The sequence below is a fragment of the Hippopotamus amphibius genome, chromosome 7 (genome assembly GCF_030028045.1).
Source record: "Hippopotamus amphibius kiboko isolate mHipAmp2 chromosome 7, mHipAmp2.hap2, whole genome shotgun sequence".
Taxonomy (NCBI): Eukaryota; Metazoa; Chordata; class Mammalia; order Artiodactyla; family Hippopotamidae; genus Hippopotamus; species Hippopotamus amphibius.
This window is the reverse complement of record NC_080192.1, coordinates 41,293,089-41,316,122: the sequence shown is the minus strand read 5'-3', so window position 1 is coordinate 41,316,122 and position 23,034 is coordinate 41,293,089. Positions and strand designations below refer to the sequence as shown.

The 23,034-nt window shown below is 44.3% G+C and overlaps 1 protein-coding gene across 4 annotated transcripts; it reads right to left on the bottom strand.

Moving 5' to 3' along the window:
• Positions 1-1,470: 1,470 nt before the first annotated feature.
• CSRP2 (cysteine and glycine rich protein 2) lies at positions 1,471-20,589 on the bottom strand. Of its 4 annotated transcripts, none has more exons than XM_057742317.1 (6): positions 20,267-20,589; positions 9,852-9,964; positions 7,003-7,171; positions 3,125-3,254; positions 2,358-2,451; positions 1,471-1,784 (listed from the first exon to the last, which is right to left on the bottom strand). In XM_057742317.1, exons 2-6 carry the CDS (start codon positions 9,961-9,963, stop codon positions 1,708-1,710), a joined length of 582 nt encoding a protein of 193 aa, XP_057598300.1. In that variant the 5' UTR covers position 9,964; positions 20,267-20,589; the 3' UTR covers positions 1,471-1,707. The 4 variants fall into 4 exon arrangements, with proteins under 4 accessions (XP_057598300.1, XP_057598302.1, XP_057598301.1 ...); XM_057742319.1 differs by lacking the exon at positions 20,267-20,589 and adding an exon at positions 13,451-13,474; XM_057742318.1 differs by lacking the exon at positions 20,267-20,589 and adding an exon at positions 11,522-11,539.
• Between the last annotated feature and the right edge of the window lie 2,445 nt (positions 20,590-23,034).

Sequence of the window (23,034 nt, the reverse complement as noted above, 5' to 3'; positions counted from 1 at the left end):
TCCACTTGGTGTCTGCTGGGATGGTTCAAAAACTGGGGCTGGGAACATTCTGAAAGCTCACACATTCACGTCTGTTGGCTGATACTGGCTGGTGGGGAAGATCTTAGCTGAGGTTATGGCTGTAATACCTACATGTGGCCTCCCCATATAGTCTCATCTTCCTAAAATCATAGTGGCTGAATTCCAGGAGTAAGCATCTCAAGAGAAAGAGGCAGGCAAGAGCTGTATTGTCTTTTCTTACCTAGCCTGGTCTATTATACTCTGTCAGTTAAAAATGAGTCACTAAGGTGGACTCTTATTCAGAGGAAGGGGAGACTCCATCTTTGATGGGAACGTCAAAGAATTTGTGCGGGTGTTTAAGACTACCACAGAATGAATTAGAAACTACTTCGTAAGTGCTCTTCAGTTCAGCCTGGCCCCTTTATTGATTCACTTCTATAGCCTGCTTACTGAAAAGACCCTCCCCTCTGCCATCGTGGAATTCACCTCATGGAGCATGTGTAGTGCTCAAGGCCATGACGTGAATAACCATAAATTCTTTCACATGGTACACACTCAACTGACTTTTTCCCCACTAAGTTTCTGCCTTTTTTTTTTTTTTTTGCGGTCATATAAGATTAAGATGTATTCACAGATTTGCCTGGTTCAGTTTTACGAATACATATTACAGCCCAATTTCACACCGACCTTGAAAAATAAAGGGCTGGATTGAGTCTCTGGTAATGAACTAAAAGTTTCTAGAGATATAATGAGACTATACCTTACATAGTCTAATATTCCTTTTCTACCTGAGCCAGCTGAATGTGCCAGGACAATGCAACATTCTTTGCTAATTTTGCAGAATTGAAATTTGTGAGAAAATCACCCCAGTTTCCAGGATTAGTAATTCACCATCTATCAGATGAGAGTGGGGAGTCTTTAAAAAGTCACACTAAGCCTCAGATTCTGTAGTTACCTGTAGGTGTTTGTAATAATTTTTAGATCTAGATAAATCAAAAGACTTTAAGTGTTTTAACAGTGCGCCCTGGGTCAGTGTGCCTTTCTGAGAAGCTTGTTACAGGCCTTCTATGGCCCCACCCCTAGAGATTCTGCTTCTTTGGGGCCTAGGAATCTGCTTTTTAGTACTCCCAGGTGACTCTAGTGCAGGTTGTCTAGGAGCCACGTTTTAGGAAACTGCTCCCAACAAGAGAAGAACAAGTGGGGCAGGAGTTCTGCACTGCTGAATGCCCTCTGAAGAAGCTGGAATGGCAGGGCCTGTTGCCTAGCAACCCTCTCTTGAGGCACACTTGCCAGCTTGAGAGGGCCAGCTTAGAGAGGGCCATCTTTTCCAACACTTGTAACACAAACATAACCTGGTGAGTCAACCGCATAATGGGGTTTTAATCGATAAAAATGCAGGTGGGGACCCAAATGATTTACTGCTAACCGACACCACAGCACTCCTCCAGAAGGTTAACTGAAAGACTGAACACCCAAATCAAGCTGAAGTTTTATTTAAAATGTAAAAGAAATGGTTCTTGAAATGCTGATGAATAAAGCAAAAAGATATAGTGCTCTTTTCCTACTAGTCAGCTGGCCTATCCAAGTATAGGGCAACATACAGTACTTCAGTACTGGGAGAATTTCACAGTAGTTTAGTGTTAGATTATCTGTGCCTAGATTATGTAGAGATTCTCAGTGTGTGATCTTGGTTCTGGGTTTGCACCTCTACTGAGCGTGAACAAGGGCTCCTGCTCCTTGGCCGTAGCCAAATCCCTTAGGCCCAAAGTTCTTCGCATAGCATCCTACAAAAGAAAAGGGAAAAATTAGTGCAAGTCCATTAAGCTTTGCTGGCATTGCCTAACACCCATTACCAACAAGCCTCCGTAAATTAAAGAAACTGTTGGCTATGCCAAAAAGAGCGCAACTTATTTAAGATGTAGAATGTGCCACGCAGGGACTGTCTCAAAGCTGCAAAGGTAAGTCCGAGTCTTCCGATTCCCTACTGTTCAGCTCATGGTCCCAACTGAGTTACAAGTATGCAAATTGGGCCAGACAAGTTATATATTTGTCTGTTACCTTCATATATTAACATGCTTTGCTTAAAACATTAAGTTGAAAGAAGACTATCGTTTGTTTTAATTTGTAGGGGAGTTTTAAATGACCAGGAATTTAACTTACTGTATCATCAAAAATGTTCTATGGTTTCCTGTCATCTGTAAGCATCTCTAGATGTTTTACTTTCAAATACCCAGTGGCATTATCCCACCTTTTCCCCACTTTCAGACTATTTTTTCTTTTTTCTTTTTTCCTGCTGGTGACAGTTCCTTCACTAATAGCCAGTTCACATGGACAGCAATAACTGAAGTTAACTTTACCTTTACAATAGATTTCACCTTCTTTCTCAGTCAGAGTTGTTGACTCAAGACTCTTCCCACACTTGGCACATCGGAAACAGTTTTTGTGCCAGGGCTGGAAGAGAGGAATGAGAAGGTTTAGATGCTGTGGCAGAGTGGCTCAGGAAGATCAACCCAAAACATGCTCCTTACTGCTGTGGGTCAGCCCCAACCAGAAGGCTGGAACTGGACCCTCTACATTCTTGGTTGCCTGCAAAAGGGCTGAGTTCGAACTTCATCCACAGAAGACATGGACCGGGAGCTGTGCCACGGAAGGGCCCTAAGAGCTGTCTGAAACCTCGCTGCAAGCCCAGTGCTCCTTTACAGACCGCCTCCTTTGTGGCTGAGAACACTGCAGCTCAAAGAGGTGAAGTGATTAAGTGGTTAAGCAACTTTCCCAAATTGAATTAACATCAAATGCCCTAAGTCACTGCTCTTTTGTTTTTTCCCCTTTCACTACAACTGGAAAACCTTCAGCGTCCAGGTTTGTTAACAGTCTGGCCTTGTTAGTTAAACACCTTCAGGAGCACCCCCTATGAAAACAAGTTTCTTTAAAACAGAGATGGGATTTGTGTCAAATAAGGGTATCACTTCCAAAAATGAATGATTCAGATGGAAATTCAATTAAGAAAAAGTTTCATTCAAGGCATTTATCTATAAGGCAGAGCGCCTGAGTGGGCTCTGCAGGTGCCTGGGGGAGAAAGAGTGGAGAGTAGTCATCCAGTTATTACTTCCAGACAGCACTTTACCTTTCCAGCTCCAATGATCTTCTCAGCAGCGTATACGGAATCCCCACACCTGGAACACTTCTCAGCACCTCCGTATTTCTGAGCAAATTTGGAAGTATTTGGATTTGTTGTAGGCCTGTGAGGTTGAACACTTGTGGATGGAAAAGGAGAAAAAGGAATTAGGCAGGATTTTCCAAAAGGCCCTATGAGCCACAAGGCAGACACAACAGAACTCTGGGACTTAATGGCTACACTGTCCCTTGGCTAGAGGCCTCCACAGGCCAGTACAGGGGAAAGAAAGAAGAAATAAATCTCAGGGGCTGGCCAGTTATTATTTTAATCTATTTATGGGCTCATTGTTACAAAAAGACAGACAAGGCCTCCAAATTAAATGTCTGTCCCTCTGAGTCTAAACTCTTCAGAATTCATTGAATCCCCAGTGCTAACTTCTCCACTAAACAATTATGCTATGGTTTATGAAGACCTAGCACAGCACATATTTTCACCCCACATTCATATCATTATTATTATTCATATTAGCACTGGAATCACAGCTAGCTTTTTACTTCACAGAAGGTAGAAAAAAATCAATGGTAACTTAAGCAGCTAAGTTTCTGCACATAGGTCGGCGGACTTAGGCAGTAATTAGGAAAATTTAGTATGTTCTACAGATTACTTAATTCCCCAATATATTAGGGGAAAGTATGAATAAATTACTTCATGGGAAAATATTTTATAAGGTTTGCCTATTACTATGTGATCTGTGTATCTTTTACTTTTTCTCTATATAGAGTGCTGGTTTTGTCACTATTCACAGGTCACTCGGTAAACCTTATTTTCCTCTTGTTTTCTATAATTTTTTTCCATTCAACATGTAGATGTACCTACCATGCAGAACATCATTCTGGGCTCTGAAAAGATTTAAAGGCTTTTCTAAAACCTTACAAGTAGGTTGAGCAGGTAAGATATGACAACAGCACTCAGCAAAGGGCAGATAAGTGTCAATTTTTCCTACTAGGAAAACAGTTTTGTCCTTGTTATATTTTATTAAATAAGTTACATACATATTTAAAATAAAATGCTAATTTAGAAATACTGCATTTCATAAAACAATTTACTCAGACATCACATGTATCTTTAATATTTTCATCTCCACTATATCCACTTTTTGGTCATTTAATGGTTTTCTACACTTCCACCTAAGTTGTTTAATATACAGCATTTCTTGAATCATGCTTGATGTGGCCACTGGAAATTTTATTCCAAGCCACAAATACTAATTCACAGTACTAATTCACAAAACTGAATCTCCCATTGTCCCTAATATGGACATATTTATTAAAAAACCTCCACAACCCACAGTGTATATATATGTATATATATGTATATATATATATATATATAGTCAGCCCTCTTTATCTACAAGTTGTGCATCCACAGATTCACCCAATCCCGGATCGAAAATACTCAAGAAAAAACTCTGGAAAGTTCCAAAAAGAAAAACCTTAATTTGCCACACACCAGCAACTATTTCCATATAGCACTTACATTGTAACAGGTATCATAAGTCATGTAGAGATGACTTAAGTACCCGGGAGGATGTGTGTCGGTTACATGCAAATACTATACCATTTCATATATGATTTGAGCATTCTCGGATTTTGGTCATCCGTGGGGGTCCTGGAACCAATCCCCCGTGGTGGATACCGAGGGATGCCTGTACTTACTTTCAAAAGTGATCTTTAAGAGCTTTTCACAATGATATCCAACACTTGCAGTTATGAGTTTTCCAACAAAAAATTTCCAGATATGCCAATCATATGAGGAAGAACGTCAGGTGGATATCTCCCACCTCCCTTCCAACAGCCTCTGAAGGTATGGTTCATTGTTACCTCAAATGACAGATGAGGAAATAGAGGCTTACATGTTAAATAACTTGCTGGAGGGTTAGAGAATTAGTAAATTGGTGAGCCTGAACGAAAGAATGAAGGTCTGCCTCCGTGAAGATATTCCTGCCCACTCAGTGCTGCCTCTTCAAGAGGTCTTCCCCAAGCTGTTTGGTCCCCATAACTGTTACAGTGACCACGTGCCGTAAGGGCCGTCCAGACCACAGGTGCTCCCAGACTGCAGTCATTAAGAGAGGCTTCTGGAAAAGGAAATCCCTACACGTGGTCCTGCAGGGTGAGTAGCAAGTGGCCAGGCTAAGAAGGGGAAGAGGCAAGGGCACAGATCAGCACAGGCCAGCACAGAAGCTTGGCCAATTATTGGAGAATGTGGACAAGCAGGAGTAGATAAAGAGGAGAGGCCACCGGTCTTTGTGACTTTCACGCTATGGCCGCAATCACTGACTCACGTTTGGGGTCATGGATCAGTTTTGTTTGGAGGCGCGCATGTACAGGTTTATGTGTTTGCAAGGTTTGAAATAAAATCCTTGGGAACAAGTCTGGATTTTAACATGTTGAAAGAGGAGAGCAGGACAAGAACAATGAACTTTAACATAAAGTCAAAGCTAAGCTGGGCTCCTGCAAGTGACAGCACGCAGCAATGAGTCAGCCCTCTTATGATTGATGCCCAGCAAGGCACCATGGCTCAGAAGGTGTGGAAGAAACAACAGGAGGTGGGCATCGATGCAGGAAAGAGCACCAATTTGGCAGCCAAAAGGACAAAAGTTCAAATCCTGGCTCTGCCACTTCTCTGTGTGAGCTGAGCCTTCGTGTCCTATCTATCAAATAGCGACACAGTATCTAAACTCAGAGTTACTGTGAAGATTATACAGAAGGAACATAAATGTTCAGCAGATGCTATTCCAAGCACACCATAATGTGACATGCTTAAGGATCACAAGGTTTAGAGTTACACCGGGTTAAGTTCCAGGCTCTACAATTAACTAGCAGTGTGACTTGAGGCAAATCACTTAATTCTCACTGTTGCACTCTGTTCTTGAATAAGATGGGAAACCCTACCTTACAGGGTTGTGAGGATTACATGAGTTACCATGTATTATTGCATGGTGTCCAGTCTACAATAAGGGCACGATTAGTGGCCTTGTCTAAGGAAAGGCCATCTTATTGGAGTACTACACCAATTTTAGCCTCTTCAGTGTAAAATGGATGTGAAAAATGTGAAGTTCAAATGAGGAAATTATGGGGTCAAGAATAGGAATTAAGAAAATTCCACATGAAATTATGTCTCAACATGAATCACTGAGTGAAGTTTAGCAGATTTTTAGCACTTTGCTTACTTTGGTCCTGAAACCTTTAAAGTTTAATAACACTAATCTCTCCTAGAATCAAATACAGGAAATAATTTCCATTTTTAATAAGAATCGTAAGCTAGAGAAAAGTAATTTCTTGGTGAGGAAACATTCTTATATGGAAGGAGTGACTGAGGAAATTTCACTGACTGCTTAATTGCACATGAGAAATGCATCTCATGATTCCAACACTACAATTCTCCATCGTTTGATTTCATGACGTTTGGTCTTTGAAGCACTGTGAAACGGAAGTAAGTCTAAACCACTTGCTTTTGAGAATATCATGACTCCTTGACAGACCTCAGAATGCTACAAACCAGGACTGGAAATCACTGGAATAATCAATAAGAACTGTGCCAGGTCCAAAACTGTCCATTATTTCAAGCTTAAAGAATAGTCGTCAGTGAATTGCAAGATTGGGATTGCCATATACACATTACTAATAAGAAAAAAAATATCAAATTGTACACTTTAAATATATGCAGTTTATTGTAAAAAACAGAAAAGTCATTAGTTTATGCAAGAAAATCTGAGTCAGTGTCTTTGATTATTTCAAGCTAAAAATCTGGAAACTCCCAGATTCCCGTTCGCCAAGCAACATGAATTGCCACCACTCCTTCCTGAAGGTCACGTGGTCCTGACTCACCTCTCAGGCTTGATGCCCAGCCTCTCACCCCGGTCCATGTTGAGTGTGCCTGCGCCCTGGCCGTACCCGTAGCCTTTTGGCCCGTACTTCTTTCCATAGCAGGATTTGCAGTAGATCTCTTCATCGTGAATTGCCACTGTTGTACTATCTAAATTTTTCCTGCAAACCACTGAGGGGGATAAAGTTAGACTTTAAAAATGAGCCAAAGATGCCTTTTTCCTTAGAATAATGGTGGTGCTGACACAGAGCCTAGAAAAAGGCATAGGCGCTCTCACATTCCTGGTTTTTTCTCTGGTTCCCAAAAGCCACGGGACAGCTACCTGTGACGACGATTTGCCTTCCTCCCAGGATATGGTGGTCATTTCAGAAATACATTAGCATGTTAACATCCTGAAGCCTCAAACTTTTTAGTAAAATCTGCCTCCAGGGAAGGAGGGAGAGAAGTTTCCAAGAGATGGCTATAATTACATGAACAAAGGGAACAAAACTAGCACTCTGCGCCCAGACCCTGGTTCCCAACCCTCAACACTCAATCTTTTCATCCCCTTCATCCAAGCATTGGTAAAGAACAAAAGGGTAGGAGCGCCTTGGGGGAGCTGCCTCTGCAGCCCCTCCTCCCCCAAAACACCCCCTGGGATAAAAACGGTTTTAAATCCAGAATTCTAGTTTTCATCACTAGTCTAGAAGGGAAAAAGCAGTCTTCTTTCATCTCGCCACCGGCTGCTCCAGCAGTGATAAGTATGTCTGAAAGTCGTCAAGTGGTTTAAAGTCTGCGTTTGTTTTCCCTTCAGTCCCAAAGGAGAACACATTCTTTCTTAATGGATTTCTTACCACAAGACATCTCCACGTATCCCACTTCATAAAACTGCCAAATGTCATCATGCTTTATCCAGACATTATTTCACTTTCTAAAACTTCAATTAAGCTTCAGAAAAAAAGAATTGCGAGAGAGCTCACTGCAGCACAATCGGGTAGCAGGAAACTCAAGATGAGTATAGTAGAAAAGGGGATTTACCCCCCTTATTTAAAAGAAAGAAGGAAAAACGAAAAAAGGAAGGACAGAAAGAAGCGCAGGGAAAGGCCACTAGCTGGTTGCTTCAGAGTAGAGTTAAATGACGAAGTTTCTATCATCTTAAAATCTTCTCTGGTAGAACAGAATGACATCATCTACTTTGAACCTTGCTGTTGAGGCTCAAGTACTGAAATCCACCTGCTTAAAGACAGAGTTAACCTAAAATCGGACACTGCTGAAGAACAAACATCCTTAACAGACAAGATAAATAGAAAAACTGGTTTTAAACACATATCTTATTAACCAGAGCAAGTTCAAATATATGAAATTTTTACTACAGAATCACCCCTCTCCCCCTAGGCCTCATCCACATTCTCTGCAGTAAAATTCTCCTACGTCTGCAAACTACTCTGAATTATTTCCTTAAAAGGCTCTAGTCAGCAAAGGCAAATATTAGGAAGGAGTAATAAAAATGACCAGTACAGACCTTGACATTTAATAAACACTGACTTGATTATGGTGTAGACATCATGGCTTAACCTAGAGGAAACTAAGAACAATTTCTCAAGTATTTGCATTTCCTTTTTGTTCACATACTCTCTTGGTTACAAAGCTGCTGAAAAATATAGATTCCTTTAAAAAAAAATTAACTTCTAAGAGGAGAAATGGTTAAACCAGATCTGAGAAATGCTAGCTATTATGGAGGCGTACATAGCAAACATTCACATGTCGTATTTGTATTCTTTGTAACTGCAACTCTCTGTTGTCTGTTTCTGGTCATCTGCAAAGCAGTTGCTGTATAAAAAGGTCCAGACGCCTTAAATGCGGGTGCCCAGAAGCAGAAGGACGACTGCAATTTGTGAGGGAAGCTCTTTCTGAAGATTATTCCTTCATGTAACCAAATTTATTTTTAACACATGCCGTTTCTAACAGTAATTTTCACTGCAGGGTACTCCAGAGATGGCGGAGAGCTGCTCGGGTGGGTGGGCTCCTCACATAACAAATCCTTCCTTAAGGAAAATTTTATCATTTGAATCAGAAGCGGATTAACGTGGAGCTTCCTGAGGCAGCTACTCCCTGTTTTAAAACTGAAGACTTGGTTGTCCTGTGAAGGAATCTGCAGGGGAGGGGGGGCTTCTCTCCTGTTCCCTCTCTCCCCTTAGCAGGTACTGACCATTGTTGGAGCAGACAGGCATGTGCTGTTTCAGGGCCTACCTCCTGTCTCTACCAGACGCTCCGGTAATTCTCCATCTATAAACAACAGTAATTCCCCACCTGCTTCTATGGGATTTTCATATCCTAAGTTCCTTTCCCTCAAATTTAGGACATCAGTAACAAGAAAGAACTCTGAATATTCACTACTTTGAGCTTCTAGACATGTGAATTTCAACTAACAGTGTGGCGAGAAACCAGCCAGTAGGTTTCAAAGAGAAGGAGCCCGGCCAGGATGAGAAAGCTGGGGTGGATGGGGAGCAAGCCAATCGCTCTGAATTGGAGCCAAGCCCCTGGGATGCGCCAGGAGCTGTGCTGGGCGCCAGGCTACAAACAACCCCAAGCTATCGGTGAAGCGGGGGCGACAGACGTGACCCCAGATAAAGTTCAGGGGCGCCACATGGAGGCGAAGCGCTACGGGGACCCGCAGGCCAAGGGTCTGGGTCGCCTCTGCTGTCCTTGCTGTGGGCTGAGCACTTGCACTGTCCACGGGGACAGACAGGCAGAAACCACTGGCGCTGCTAAAATCATCTTTGTTAACAAAACCACAGTTTCTTCCAGAAACAGGGGAACTGAAGCTTCTGACACACGAGTTCTGTCTGCGCCCAGCGTGGGGGAGACTCACTGCACAGGAAGCAGCAGCGGTGGAAGCTGCGGCCGTCGCACTGCACCTCCTCTGCGTGGTACACGGTCCTCCCGCAGGCCCCGCACTTGTTGCCACCTCCCCAGACGGGCATCCTGCGGGAAGAGAGGATCGTTAGGATGGGCCCCGACTGTATGAGACATCTCACAAGCTCCCTAGAGGACTTTTTAAGCCCAGGGGACAGCAGACAGCATTGGTTTCTTGAAAACCTGCCCTGACCACATCTTTAAAAGGCCTGCGTTCCTCCAAGATGACCTCCCAAATCACGGCTCTCACTAGGTAACACGCTTGTCATCCACAGATTTTTTTCTCCTACAGGACAAAGGACCTGCATTCAGTACAACAGTGCAATTCACCAGGCACAAAACAAACTGCCACTGCCAGCATCCACGGGGGTTAAGAAAGCAGTGTAGGGAGTGGAGAGGCAAACGCTGCCCACCCCCGCCGCCAGCTGTAATGAACTGTTTTAAAACTCAGCTGAAGAACTTACACTTGATGGAGGTTTTTATTACATGTTTAATTCACTGTAACTACCACCAAATTCTTAACCATTTAACATACACAAGCTGTGACACCCTTTCTAGGGAGGAAGGAAGCGCTGAATGGCCCAGCAAGATTAAGCTGTATATTTTCTGCTAACGTTATGCGAGATTATAGCACCAACAGTTGTTTCTCTGACTAGCACAACTGCATGGGTGGAGCCTGTAACCACAACAAACACCCATCCAGATGGCTACTATTTAAGTTTCTGTGCTTCACTAATCCCAGCGTCCTCTAGTCCAGCCAACAGTTGGTTTTCCCTCCCTGATGGGCCTGAACTCGCATACAGAATATGCTACCGAGTTCCCTTCCTGGCGAAATGAATTGTTTGTTGAGTGTGTCAGAATCACCTCTGAGCTATGTGGCCTGATGAGGTGACAGAGCTGCAACGTTAAATCCTTGGCTATCTTGCTTTGATGTAGGGCAACATGTTCTAATCTCCTCAATGAATCTGTCTACCTGAACCCAGTTTAAAATGCCTAGTTCTGAATGCCGAACGTGCTCAAGTGCCTTTGCCAGTATAGGAAGTTGTCCTGCAAAGACAACGTGTTATGACAGCCCTGCCCTGAGTGGTGTCAAAAACACAGTAAAAGAATTCCTTTTGTTCCCACCATCATTTCCAGACTTCCCTTGGGTGAGTGGCGTTTGCAGCCCTTGCCAGGTGCGTCTCCTTGGATGAGCTGCTGGCCTCTCTAGCTAGCTAAGAAGGCTGAGGTGTCCTTACTAACTCAAATCCGGCTAGAAGAAGAAGGAACAAGGACAGGTGCTAAGCAAAAGGCTGAAGAATCTTCAGTCCTTAAGATTAAAAGGAGGGTAGAGAAAATTCCCATCCCACTTGCCCATCCTACACCATTCAGACGATCCAGAACACAGTAACTTGCTAAACACTGAGATGAGGTCCTTCCACAGGACAGATTTACAGAGTGAATCACTGTGATGGGCATCCTTCTGGAACACAGCCTGCTCTGGCCCCTCTTCCCCAGATTTTCTCCAGGGAAGCAATGTGTGGTTTAGAGAAGTACTTATTAAAATGTGGTCTCCTGGTGATGGTCCACTGTGCTTGCTACCACTCGAGACAACATTCAGGTAAGCGGTTAGAAACTTTTCTTCACCTTTATGCCACAACAGTCAGAAGCACGATACGAGGACTCATCTTGTTGGACAGAGGACAGTCAGACAGTCTATTTGGAAATTAAAAAGAATGGTCCTTTCACACATAGTTTGAGAAGCACTGGCTTACAGGGGTTTAACTCTGCCCTCTGCTCCAGGGCTGGACGTGCGACTCGTTGTGGCAATCAGATCACTGTATTCCCCCTCCTGCCATGGTGACTGGCTGAGGAATGGGCACAGGACCCCAAGCCAGTTCAATGAAAGTTAAACCCACTCTCTGGTTTAGAACTGTGCCGATGCACGCGTGGAGTTGTTAGCAGCTGTCTGCAAGAAAACAACCTAAGAATGAAGCCAGCACAGAGGGAAACAGAGACTAGTATAGATACTTTCCAGCCGTACCTCGTTGTATCCTGTACTCTTCACTTATATGAGCCAATAAATTCCCTTTTTAAGTCTTTCGGGGATAGAACCCTGGTCCTAGAAACAACACCACCACACACAGACACACACAAAGACCTGTCTGATAGGACTAGTTATCGCTACACTGTTGGCCTCAACTTCCAAAAAGCCTATTTGCCTTGTTCAGAAAGGAACAGAATAATTCCTAGTGTCCACAAATGTTACCTGGCTCCTGTGAGGGCATCCATATAGGATTGATATCCAGCAACAGTGGAATACATTTGCAAGCTTTTCTTTAGCAGTTGTAGAAATCTCTTATTGCTGTGCCTGGAGACAGGTACTCCATTGTTTAAATCCACAATGAAACTTGAGCCCGGCTGTAGAACCTGGGGCAAAACTTGGCTCCAGCAGCCTGCACTGGCTTGAGTTTAGAGTACAGTTAACGATACTAACTTTGCCCCATGGCTCCAAAGCTACCCGTGTTCTGGAATGCTCACAGATACAACAGACATCTGCTGGAAGTACCCCCATGATTCCGGAGAAAACCCAACACCAAACCCAGACTTGTAGGTAATGACATCAAAATGACTTAAAATCGGACCCCAAACAGCCGCACTGGCTTTTAAAATACTTTGTTATTGTCAAGGAATTTCTCATCATGTTAGTGTCATCATACCACCAACCTGTATCATATTTACTTTGGAGCAATCATCAATAAGAAGCCAGATATCTATCAAAACTCACACTACCCTGGGTTGTCTCTGAGTAATATTTAAAAACACATAAAAACTAACTCATCACTTTGTTACTCTCTCTACTGTACAGTAACTTGAACTTTTAAAAAAGGAAGAATATCTTCCCTTTCCTTATGTAATTCAGAGTTACTTAAATTCACTTCTTGTAAATCAAGTCTGATTCCTGCTGTACATACCACGCCAGCCAAATGTGAATATGTCATCTTTTGGGGAAATACCTATCCAATACCTATTCAGCTTACCATTTTAAGAACTTCTTTCCTTTGAGGGTGGGGACCACAGCTCTACCAGAGTACTTGGCATATGTCAAAATAATTTCTTTTGTTTTAAGGAATCTTTCCTTTTTCAACTTGTCTGTACACTTCCCAATTCAATCTTATGCTTATGAAGACAAAGGTAGCACTGCCCTACTTCTCTGTCACATTCTTGGATCCTCAGTAAAATTTCCAAGTCATTACCTTTTCAAAAGTTCCACTCAGTTTAAAGGCTTTCCTAAGGACTTTTGAATAACCCTCTCTGGGGGCCAGGCTGGTGGTGTAATAGAGCATCCTCAGAAAGCTTCAGTTGCATTTATGTTTTATTTTTTAACCTGGATAGTGGGTAGTTGGGCGTTCCTTACGTTATTCTCTATTTCATATGTCTGAAATATTTCATAATGGAAGGAAAGAAAGAGGGAAGGAAGGAAGGGAGAGAGGAAGGAAGACAGATTGGTTTAGATAGACCTGGGTTAACTTGACTATTATAATGGTTATGCAATCTTGGGCTTAGTTTTCTTACCTGCAGAAAAGGGGGGAAAGGTAGTTCTCTTTACTTCACAGAGGTACTGTGAAGACAAAACACAGTAAATAAATGCCTTGGCAGACATCCAGTAACTGGCAGCTTGAGGATGGGGGCGGGGGGGGGGGAGGTTCCCATACTGTCCATCCTGTTATCAGTGCTCCTATAGGAAACCCACTGACTAGCCCCTACAGAACACAGCTCAGAGCAACAGACAGTAAAGAGAAAAATTATCTGATTAGTCACTCATAAACCTTTTTTCCAGGACATTACAATGCACTGCAAATATAACAACAGTTACACTTGTGGGGACTAAGAAATGAAGTTCAAATTTCACACTTTTAGGGTAAACCCCTATGTACATGTGCTGAATTTGGCAGAGGGAAATGGGACCATCTTCCATTTCTGTCACTCTTGGCACTGCTATGCATATATTAAAACACACACACACAAACCCAAAGCTTCATTTTTCCTACAAGCCCTTGGCGGTACTACTCCACAACAGCTGACATTAATCACAGCAAACTGGCTTTGCACTGAGCAATCTGGGCTGCATGCCTTTCCCTGATCCTATGCATTAATTAGAGTATGGTAAGAGAAGAACTAAAACCCCACGTTATACACACCTCACAAAAGAGGCCAAACATGGGCTAATTCAGTTTGTCTTGTTCTTTGGTTCTCATTACCTGAAAGAGCTCCAGCACTACGCTTTATCCACTGTGCTGGATTAAAAAACTTGGTTTACATCCAAACACCTATGTGCAGTTTCTGCTGCTTCTCCCCAGTCTAAGATACCACCCAGAACCCATAAGACTCAGCACAAGAAAAAAATTACCACCGTCTACATCTGAGTCACCTTGTGGTAAAGTTAGCTCACTCTCTAGATAACCAATGACCACAGGGATCATTGGCCCCACCTGCGCTGCACCGACTGCCTTATTTTAGAATCTGAGTGACTCAAACCCATGAATTTCGAGTCTACATGTCGCCACTTGCAATTTAAGTTAATTGCTCCAGTGCTGAGTGAATCCGTCTATAAACCCAGATTCTAAATGCTTCCAGAAGATTTGACAATTTATGACTACATGTAGGGCTTTGTTATTATACTAGAATCTTTGTTATTATACTATAATCCAACTTCCCCAAAGGAGAATCTACCATAAACCAGTTTCATCTTGAGCCACATCCAGAGGGGGGTCACTTGTTAAAGAATACGTAAGTGAGTAGCACTGTCCCCAATTACAATGACTTTTAAAGAGGCCAGAGTTTAAAAGCTATAATTAATTTGAAATTAAGCTTCACTCAATGCCCATTCTAAAACTTTTTTCTTCTGCGACCCAAACTACCTACTTCATCCGCTTCCCTTATCTGAGTGAGTACCACTGAACCAAGGATAGACTCTCTGTCTTAATGATGGGCTCTGGGTTCCATTTGACTCCCTCTACCAAAGCCAAATCTTCAAGCTGGCCTTCAAGGCTCAGCCTCAGGGTGAACTAAGAAGATGGATTTTGGAGTCAACACAATCTCATTTCCCTCCTATGCAAAATGAGGATAGCAGTACCTTTCTTACAGAGCTGTTAAGAGAATGAGATGAGAAAATACTGAGGGCTGGCACTCAATTATTGGCAGCCTTTATCACCAATATTTAGCAATGTTTAGTCTTTGTTATCAATACTTATCTTCTCCTACCCATCTCACAGTCCATCCATTCCTTCATTAGGCCCCTAATCTCCGCACATCAGGAAAACTGACTTCCCTCCCTTCCTCCCTCATCTAGCTAACTCCTGACTTCACTTCTCAATCTCAAGTAATTTCTCCAGGGGAGGGGCAGCTAATAAGCACTGTACTGCTGTACTGTTTATGTAGCTCTCCTGTAAATCTACTAATTTAACATCTTATAAGCCACATCCTGCATTGGGAGCTGAGGATAAAAGGGTAAAAGGAAGCGTGCCTGTTTCTCAGAGAGTTGTACTTTGGTGGTAAAAACATGTAAACAGATAACAGCAATATAATAAAAACCAAAGCACAGAAGCGTGTAGAAAGGGCTTTGGGAAGTCTGTACGGTCTATGGATAGAGGGATGCCAAAACAGTTTCATCTTGTTGATTGACTGATAGTGGGTTCCTGCAACTATGCTGGAAAAGATTCTGCAGATCCGTCAAAGTTAGGCATTAAAGATCGCTGTGGTTAATAATATCTGCCATAGAAACTGCAACACACGTGCCACCTCTAAGACATCCCTGGGATACGGGAAAGAGTGTCGAACTCAGAATCAGACAGATGTCAGCTTCAATGTCAGTTATCAGCTCTGTGATCTTGGCCAAGTTCCTTTACCTCTGAGCCTCCACGTCTTCAGCCATAACTTGCAAATGGACGAGCACTCTCTCACAGGATGGTTGTAAGAAGATAACATTCGTGAAGCACCTGGCAGAGAGCCTGTGCTCCATGAATGTTGGCTTCCTTTTCCTTCAGGAGCACGAGTGGACATGAATATGGTTACCAAACGTTCAGAGGTTAAGTGATTTGCTCAGGTCACTGACCTCCAAAGATACAAATCTAGGCTTAACCACTCATGTCTGACTCCAGAACCACAAGCTGTCCCCAAAACTCCCATATCTGATTTAAGGACCGAGAACATTCAAACCAGCTGAGCGTGATCAATCCTTGAGCTATCAACTTACTTACACACAGGAACACCTTCCTCTCTGTCCAGTCTTCATCCATCCAGCTAGCAGTTTGTAAGTGTCCTCTATGTGCTAATCTCACCCAAACTGCTACTTTCAACCAAAAAGTACTCTACTACTCCTCTCTGCTAACCAAAGTCGATTCTCCAACTGAGGGAAACCTCCCTTCTATCTAATAAGCTCTCCTCACCCTCACCATTCATTACCAGTTCTACATCCTGTTGCCTCATGTCTTCAACTCGGAGGACAGCAAAATCCTTGAGACACAGATTTGGAGACCAGCTGCCCAATCGCACGTTAGGATACAGCTACACTCTCAACTCAGGCACTCTGACCTCCGTCTGCCAGCCCCAGCAATCCACAATCTGTGCAAACTACGAGATATTTAATTATTCAACCAATTTAATGTTTGTGTGATTTTTACATGGAGTCAGAATGAGATTTATATGCCAAGACTACTGTTTATTTGCCAAAAGATCTTAGGTTGGCTATGTGATCTGCTCGTTTTCTCATTTTAAAAACTGAGATAGTGCTTATTTATATCATAAGGCAGTTTTGAGATTGAACAATATATGTAAAGCAATTAGAATGCCTGCCACCTGATAAGTAACAGTAATTAGAAATACTTATGTAAAGCTTATTATATTGATGTTAATAGTTTACTTATATTAACTTAATCCTCATAACAGCTGAGGTAAGCATTGCCATTATCCTCATTCTATGGGTGGGAAAGCTGAGGTATAGATATATTAAGTGGCTCAAAACTGTAAAACCAAAACAAAATTACCAATTCAACTTAAAAATACCAATGAAATTCAAATAGACTATATTGACTTTGACTGATGTTTCAATAAAACCAAACCAATGCTGGCAACACAAATATAGTAGCGACTGAGATGGCTTTAGCACAATTTCTTTTTAAATTGGGTATTTTCTGTCCTGCTGTAGGGAGGGGATGAGGATTTGATCCTCTCTTCACTTTTCTCTTCTGGGAGAGAGGCCCACCATGAAGCCTTCCTTCCTATGGTGAACTGGAAAGTCATACAGCCCTAATGTATTACATGGTATGTGTCCTCTTCTTATTCATCAAGGACAATCAGTAGTACTGTTGGCACGATGAGGTGGTAAACAAAAAAGCAAGGGATCTTTTGCAAATGATTTACCATATTTTTTTTTGGTTCTTCCTCTAAGACTTAAACTAAAATTAAAAATTTTTAACAATCAGAACTTGTGCCTGGCTCCTCCACAATCCAGTTTGAGAAAACTCCCCTAAATCAGGGGTCTGAACCTGGAATCCACAGATTCCTTGAAATTCTGTGGATTGGTGAACTTGGTACCGTGCACTTTATCTTATGTACTTAAAAACAGTTTGAGAAGGGACCCAGAGGCTTCATCAGACTGCCAGAAAGTTCCATGATACAAAAAAGTTAGGTTTCACCATCCTAGATAATCAAGACCCCAAGTGTAGGGATCCTTACCCAATAGGACACAAGGGATGCCATGCAAATACCAGCCCAGGAAATGATACAGTTGAGGAAAGCTGTGAATATCTGCAAAGGGACGAAAGCTGGCCTCCAGGCAAGGCCTAGACAATGCCGTTCAGAGTCAGCACTCTCCTGGAAGAGGCTTTCACTGATAGCCATTTCCCCCTGTATTCAACAAAGTGCAGAACCGAGTCTAATTACAAGGAACCTCTCCCAAACTGGGCTGGGCTTTATACAAGGAACAACAGGCCTTCCAAGAATCCCTGCAAGGTATGTACTCTTACAAGCCATTTTACAAGATAAAGTAACTGAGGCCAGAGAGTAAAATAACTTGCCTGAGGTCATCAAGCCAGTGGGTTCTGAAGCTGGGATGTGAGTCTGGGCCCACCGGGCCAGTCCTGTCCTCCTCACAATGCTGTGCCTCCTCTCCCGCAGTGGGCGTGCTCACCCCGCTCATCTGACTTACCTCATTTTTGACAGAGAAGAAAAATGAGAGGCCCAGATCTCCACAGACATTTAGTGGCGGCACTGAGGGTGGACCCAGGCTTCTAAAGCTCTTTAGTACTGCCCCCTCTACTCTATGCCAACATTCTTGCTGTTTTATTATAAAATACAATTTCCTCAAAATCCAAGTGAGTTGGCAATTTCAGCAGGACAGACCTCCAATGAGTATTGCTTTCAGCCCAGTATTTGGCATATACCAGTATCAATCAATATTCATGAATACATTTGGAGGAATCCATTCAAAAACTCATGATAGAAAGTGCAGATCAAATTTGCTAATATTTCTATTGCTTGAGTCCAGTTAAATCTTTGTTCTCTACAATTGCAATCTTACTCATTCCTAGATTCATTCATTCAATTCACCAGGACTGGCTCTGGTCCAACTGTGCTTAAGACACCCAAGTCAAGCACTGTGAGTTTCAAAGACTTATGGGATGCAGACCCTGTCTCTACCTAACTTCGCTCTGCAAAAGGAAAGGAAACTAGAATCCAGAGTTGAAAGAACCTTGAGAAATACTGGTAAAGTAGCAGTGGCAGTCAACTTCAGAGGGCAATGACCAAGGAGATAGTAGGGGGAGACCACAGAGGACTTAATAAAATTTGTTCCAGTTTGGTATGCAGTTTTTAAAGTATGTGAAATTTACCCTCTTAAAATCACTGCCAGACTTCCTAGGTGGCGCAGTGGTAAAGAATCTGACTGCCAATGCAGGGGACACCGGTTCGAGCCTGCCCTGGGAAGATTCCACATGCCACGGAGCAACTAAGCCTGTGCGCCACAACTATTGAGCCTGTGCTCTGGAGCCCGTGAGCCACAACTACTGAGCCCATGTGCCGCAACTACTGAAGCCCACGTGCCTAGGGCCCATGCTCCACAACAAGAGAAGCCACTACAATGAGGAGCCTGCGCACCACAATGAAGAGTAGACCCCGCTCGCAGCAACTACAGAAAGCACGTGTGCAGCAATGAAGACGCAATGCAGCCAATAAATAAATAAAATAAATAAATTTATAAAAAAGAAATCAATTCACTGCCCATCTCTTTCCTGAAAATCTGCGGCAAATTATAGCCAACTTTGTGGCTCTCCTATTTGAATTCTTGGCTTTTTTTTATAAGTAGAGCTTTAAAACATATTAATTACAAAAGTGAAGAGCTAAAGAAACCATTTTTACTGCCCGAGTTAAAAAAAACTACCCAAAATAAAAGATATTTGTAAAATGAAAATGAAGAAGTCTGGCCTGGAGACTGCGAATAAAACCGGTTAAACATTTTGGGTAACCATTTAAACAAATATCGTTCTACAAACGTCCTGGCTGGGAGGTGGGGGGGTGGGGCAGACGTGGGTGTCTCCCGACTCAGAACACCCACCCTTCCCCTCCCCCCCCCCCCCCCCCCGGGGGGCTGCCGACGTGGAGCTTTGGAACCGAGGATGTGACTTTCAGGACCTGTTGCAGAATTTACAACCAAGCATTCCTGCTTTCCCGGTTTGTACCTGAGTCGTAGAAAGTTCCGGAAAAAGCTGGCAGTGATCAATAAGACGTTCCACTGCTGTTCCTCTAACACTGAAGGTTCGGTGCTCGGTGGGCAAAGACCACCGAACAATGGGGACACCAGGAGCTCTGTACGCAGCGGGGGAAGGATTCTGGGCTCCACGGGCTGCGGACGCCCCCTCCTCCCCCCAGGGCTCTGAACCCGCCCCTGGAAAGGTCACCCCCAGCGCGCACACACTCGGGGCACAGGAGACCCCGAGACTCGGATCCCGCCCTCCCCTCCGCGGAGAGAGAAAGCGCCCCCGGAGAAGGGGAGCCCCAAGGCTGCTGAAAGGCGGGTTCGCAGCCACGCGAAACCCTCGACCCCGCCTCTCCCTCCCCGAGAGACCGGTATGGAGGTCACGCACGGCTGCTTCTCTGCCCAGCGGACCCGGGATCCGAGGGCAGGGCGGGGGCGGCCGCGGGGAACGGGGCAGGTGTGCGGGGACCGCGGCGCAGGGGTGAGGGCGATGGCTAGGGGGACCCCGGGGGACCGCGACGGGGACACCACAGGAGATGGGAGGGGGCGCCGGCAGGGCGGCCCGAGGATCCCGGCAGGCTGAGGGAAGCCGCCCCACCCCCCCGGGGTCGGCGGAGACGCCCCCACGCCCTACTCACTCGAGTCGGAGGCGCGACCACGCACCGCGGGCGGAACCAGCGAGAGCCAGCCGGAGAGCGCGCGGCGAGAGTCAGGATGCCTGGGTGCCCGCAGCGCCGGCACCTTTTAAAGCCCCCTCGTGGGCGTGGCCTGTGTGCGCCCCGCCCCGCCCCGCCGGCTCCGAGGCCCGGGGACGTCTGGCCGGAGGGCTGCTCGCGGTGGTGCTGCGGGACGAAGACCGAGAGACAAAGGCAGAACCCCGCCTCTTGCTGCCGCTTCGCGCGCGCCCGGCATCTTCCCACGTACCGAGCCCGCTGCCGCCGGCTTTCCTCCGCTCCCTCGCAGCGGCAGCCCGCAGTTTCTAGAGGGGCTCAGGAGCTGGGGAAGGAGATGCTCCCGCCCCCGCCCCCGCGGAGGCCGGACGGCGGGACCGTCCCGCCGGGAAACAGCCCCCGCCGCCCCGCGACCTGCCCTTCCTCCCGCGGGCGCCAGTTCTCCTTTAGGAGGGAACAGCCCAAGGTCGAGGAGTTTCCAGCAGTAGAAAATGGGCCACATGGGGGGTTTCCACCACCCCCCTCCCTTGCGTTATCCTTGTAAGTAACTCCAACGTGATTCACTTCCCCAGTGGACAAGTATCCTCTGGCCCGATTTTCCAGCTTCTGGAAAAATCTGCAGCCTTCTTGTTCTTAAAGAGCAAAATTTCTCATCTAGACTAAATAAATGACGTGACTAAAAACGCCTCATTACCCAAGTGTTTTGCTTTTCCCACCGTCGGGGCACGGCTGCACACGCTGCTGCAGGGGTAGGGGTGGGAGTGGGAGCCGGGGGTGTGGGGGGGTCAAACCTAGCCAGAAACCGGGGCGCCAGAGGGCCCTGGGTTTACATTTGTTGATGTCAGAAAAGCCCAGGAACAGGCAGTGAGAACTGAGGGGCCTAAAACCTGAGCTGCAGGAGGGTTTATTGTTTTAGATGAAAAGGAAAATAAACAATGCCATCTCTATCTGGTTCACATTCAAGGCCTACTGATGACCTCTGTGCCAGAAGCCATGATCCCTAAGAGCTGATGTTTGGGAAACTGGAGAACTCAAAAGAGGCTTTCCCTCAGGTCACAAATGCAATAGGCTCCTCTAGTGCAGAGCTTCTCAAACTCCACACTGTAGACTTTGGGGGCTGGGTAATTCTTAGTTGTGGGGGCCTGTTTGGGGCATTGCAGGATGCCTCCACCCACTACATGCCCAATAGCACCCCACCCTCGCTCCACAGTGTAACAGTCAAAAAGTCTCCAGACATTGCCAGATGCCTTCTTGCAGAGGGGGCAGAAGGCATTGGTTGAGAACCACTGCCCCGGAATATATCTGCATGATAAAGTGCAGAAGTGGCTTATAATATTATTATTGTTTTATTTTATATGCTGGGGCCAACCCAGGATAAACCCATTGTAAGAGCAGCCTTGTTCTCTGTCCACCCAGTACTGTACAAAAACACATAGTGGTGATTGACATCTCCTGATGTTGTGGCAGGAGTCTGGAAATATTCCTGCCTGCTGTGAGCTTTGCTAACTATGGGTAATCCGTATTTTCATGACATCAGCTAATGTAAGAGTGACTTGACTCCTGGAGCTGACATGAAAATTCTGTCCTTCAAAGTCTACGTTCCCTTTCACTCTGCTGCTTACCGTACTTATTTTTTCTTGCATTGGTTTATGTAATACTTCTACCGAATGAAAGTATCAGTGAATTTTGATGCCACACCGGTTTTCAGCAAATCGTTGTCCTTTCTCTTCTACCTTTGGGTTCTTTTTGATGCCTCCAGGCCTGACCTGTTTGCTTTCTGACATGCTCATGTTGTCCCTAAATCCACAGCCACCTCCTAGCATTTGAAGTTGGGCTTGCTTCTGATCTAAAAGTATTTCTGCTATCTGGCCCTCTATGTATTTGTCTGAATATATTTTACAGTGCGTCTGGGGATAATGTGCAACATTTGATTTTGAATAAATCTATATTTGTATTTAATTACCCACATTTAAATATTTTCTCTTTAAACGTTTCTTTAAACTATTGACTCTCTTCATTATAAATGTTAGACATCCTTTCAGTTTGTTTAGACAGAGTAGTATAAAACAAAGAGTGTGAGCTTTGGAGGCAAACAGATGAGGTTTCAACATACAGCTCTGAGCCTACCAGTTGTGTATCTGTTTCTTTATCTGTAAAATGATGATAGTACACGCCTGGTAGCATTATTGGGAGGATTAAACCAGATGATGTATGTAAAATGCCAAGTATAGCAAGTGGCACCTAGTAAATACTCAGTGATTGTTACCTTAAGCAAGGATATCTGGATGTCCTCTTCTGCCTTGAGAAAGAAATAGAAACTGGGCTTTGCTGAGCGTTCACCTTATGTTGCCTACTGAGCCGTTTGAAAGTAACAAAGTATTGAAAGTAACAAAGTATTAAGTGTTTTCCAAAACAATTAAGGGCCTGCCAGTAGAAAGTAGATTGTGTGGCAGTGGAAGAGCTAGTGGGAGAAATGTGCCCTCATGGAGAAGAGTAAGCCTTTCTTAATTCCATATGGTCCTAGTCTGACTCCTTCAACCTTGTTATAAGAGGCAAAATTGAAGGTTAAATGTGTTCAGCAGGATGTTTCTTTTTCCCCAAGAAATGTACATCATACAGTTACAAGTATACAGTATAACTTGTAACAGCTCCTTCAGTCTCTGGAACCCATTAACCAATTTTGAATCAAAGTCCTTTGTCAAGGTTGCTGTCCTAAGGCAAGTTGAACCAAGGTT

What these genes read in the sequence shown, in the direction of transcription:
- CSRP2 (XM_057742317.1), bottom strand. Translation starts at nt 9,963, where the DNA reads ATGCCCGTCTGGGGAGGTGGCAACAAGTGCGGGGCCTGCGGGAGGACC. An exon ending in CCGCTGCTGCTTCCTGTGCA is followed by an intron (nt 7,172 to 9,851) that starts GTGAGTCTCCCC and finishes TATCCCCCTCAG; the next exon opens with TGGTTTGCAGGAAAAATTTA. An exon ending in CTGGGCATCAAGCCTGAGAG is followed by an intron (nt 3,255 to 7,002) that starts GTGAGTCAGGAC and finishes TCCATCCACAAG; the next exon opens with TGTTCAACCTCACAGGCCTA.